At 51.6% G+C, this 2,166-nt stretch overlaps 1 protein-coding gene across 1 annotated transcript in view; it reads right to left on the bottom strand.

Moving 5' to 3' along the window:
• Window positions 1–1,663, bottom strand: part of LOC112124209 (IgGFc-binding protein-like) — a 27,930-nt gene extending 26,267 nt beyond the window's left edge. The window contains exons 1-2 of the mRNA XM_026658563.2: window positions 1,484–1,663; window positions 233–309 (exon numbers count right to left, since the gene is read on the bottom strand). Of these exons, the coding sequence (XP_026514348.1) occupies window positions 233–299 (67 nt within the window). The 5' untranslated portion in view covers window positions 300–309; window positions 1,484–1,663. The remainder of the gene's footprint in view (window positions 1–232; window positions 310–1,483) is intronic.
• Window positions 1,664–2,166: the final 503 nt, after the last annotated feature.

Below are 2,166 nucleotides of genomic sequence, written 5' to 3'. Positions count from 1 at the left end.
GCCCCACTCCCTGCAGCACAGCGCCCCCTACTGAGCCTCCCATCCTGTTCCCTGCAGCATGGCGAGCCCTGTCAGGACTCCTGGGGTCTAATCTGGATCTAGGGGGAGAGTGGGGGCATAGTTAAATCTAAAATGGTCCCAAACTCCTGGGCGTCACCCACAGTTAGGTGATGAGCGTGTCATGCTGCGAAGAAAGAGACAGAGGCGCCTTTGTGAGCCCTGGATCACTCACCCCAGAGCACGACCATCCTGGCCCACAGGAGCAGCTTGGCCTTTCCGAGCCCCATGTCCGAGCGCATTGTTCAGCAGCTGGAAGACACATCTCGAATTAATGGAGAGCGCACAGCGTGCTGCACAGAAACAACCAAGGGCCGAGATTCCCTGCTGCAGCCCCTGAGGCTGGGAAGAAATGTCCACCCATGGTCTGGTTTTTATCGCAGACTTAGCTGCTCTTACAGAGGCAATGTTGGCTCATAAGTAGCATGCCGGGCTAGAGGGTGTGAGTCCTAGGTTCTATTCCTAGGTCAGGTGATTTTGGGTGAGTCATGCCCCACCCTGTGCCTCAGTTGCCCATCTGTACAAGGGGGATAATGATACTGCCCTGCTTTGTAAAGCGGTTTGAGATCTACTGGTGAACAGCACTAGATGTTATTATGTAGCTTAGATACTTATGTGGCCTTCCATTAGCAAAGCACCTCACCGTCATGATGGTGCTTACTCTGGGGGTACAGGGAAGTGCTGGTATCCCCAGTACACAGGGAGGCTATGTGACTTGCTCAAGGACACCCAGGAGGTCTGTAGCTTAGTAAGGACTTGATGCCATTGCACCTAAGAGATAGGTTAGTGCCCTAACCACTAGCGCCCCTTTAGGAAGCATCATACCTAGTTCTTCACCTGTGGCACCCAAAGCACTTCACAAAGGCAGCTGTGAGCATTATCTCTATTTTCTACACAGGGAAATTGAGACACAGGCAGAGGAAGTGACTTTCCCTAAAGTCAACTAGCAGTGCAGCCAGGATGAGAACCCAGGTGTCCAGAGTCCCAGGCCAGGAGTCTAGCCCACCGCCTTTCTCCGAGCCAGCGGACAAACTGAAGAGCGATTCAAGGGGCAAAAAAACAGTTTTTCCTGAAGGCACAATCAGCCTGTGGAACACACTGCAACATGACCTAATCAAGGCAAAGCACTCGGCAGGACGTGCCAAAGGCTTAGACATGTCTGTTGATAATAAACCCCTCCATGGTCATGCCAGGTAGGATTGGGGACCTCACAATCTAGGACACAAGCCAACCGCTCATGAGCCGGCACCAGGGGGAAACGTCCTGTCTAGGCAGGTCTGTTTGGGGAGGTTCAGGTCCCTTCTCCTGGAGCTGCCCAGCTCAAGATCCGCAGCAGGATCCTGGTCTGGATGGATTAGTTACAATCAGCCTCTCAACAAACAGCAGCAGCTGCTGAGCCAGAACAAGACACCGCCGGCGCACTTACCTCCAGCCCCTGTGACTTATCGCAGCAAAGGTGGAGCAGAAGAGGCAGTTGTCCACTTTGTCCCTCTCCCTCTGTCTGTAGCTCTGCTTCTGCTTCTGCCCTTTATATAGGGACCAAATGCCAAATCCTTGTGATGATGAGCTAACTGGGAAAGGTTCCCTCGGCTCCATTGGGACTGGAGTTTCGCCATCACCTGCTGGACCCAAATGGGAAGCGAGTAGCAGCCTGGCCTTTTGCTTCATGAAGGCTTTGACTGACTCATGTCTGGCCATCAGGAGGCAGCTGTAATTAACCAGAGGGAGAGAAGTGGGTTTGTTGACTTTCTTCTGATGTTCCAAAGAACCACTCCCACCACATAAGCCATACCAGTGATTTGATCGTTGTTAGTGAGCTGAGGATGAGTTTTTTATTGGGTTCGCAGTGTTCTTGTAGCCATGTGGTCCCCAGGATATTAGAGACACAAGGTGGGCAAGGGAATATCTATTATTGTACTAACATCTGTTAGTGAAAGAGACACGCTTTTGAGCTTACACAGAGCTCTTCTTCAGGTCTGGGAAAGCTTGTCTCTTTCACCAGCAGAAGTTGGTCCAATAAAAGATATTACCTCACCCACCTTGTCGCTCTCATTTATTGGTACCAGGACACAGACAGAATTAACTAGTCCAGCGCTGACCGAACTTGTG

The sequence above is a fragment of the Terrapene carolina genome, unplaced genomic scaffold (genome assembly GCF_002925995.2).
Source record: "Terrapene carolina triunguis isolate 2854851 unplaced genomic scaffold, T_m_triunguis-2.0 Scaffold461, whole genome shotgun sequence".
Lineage (NCBI taxonomy): Eukaryota > Metazoa > Chordata > Testudines > Emydidae > Terrapene > Terrapene triunguis.
The sequence above is the reverse complement of the archived record's forward strand: the minus strand, read 5'-3'. Positions and strand labels throughout refer to the sequence as shown.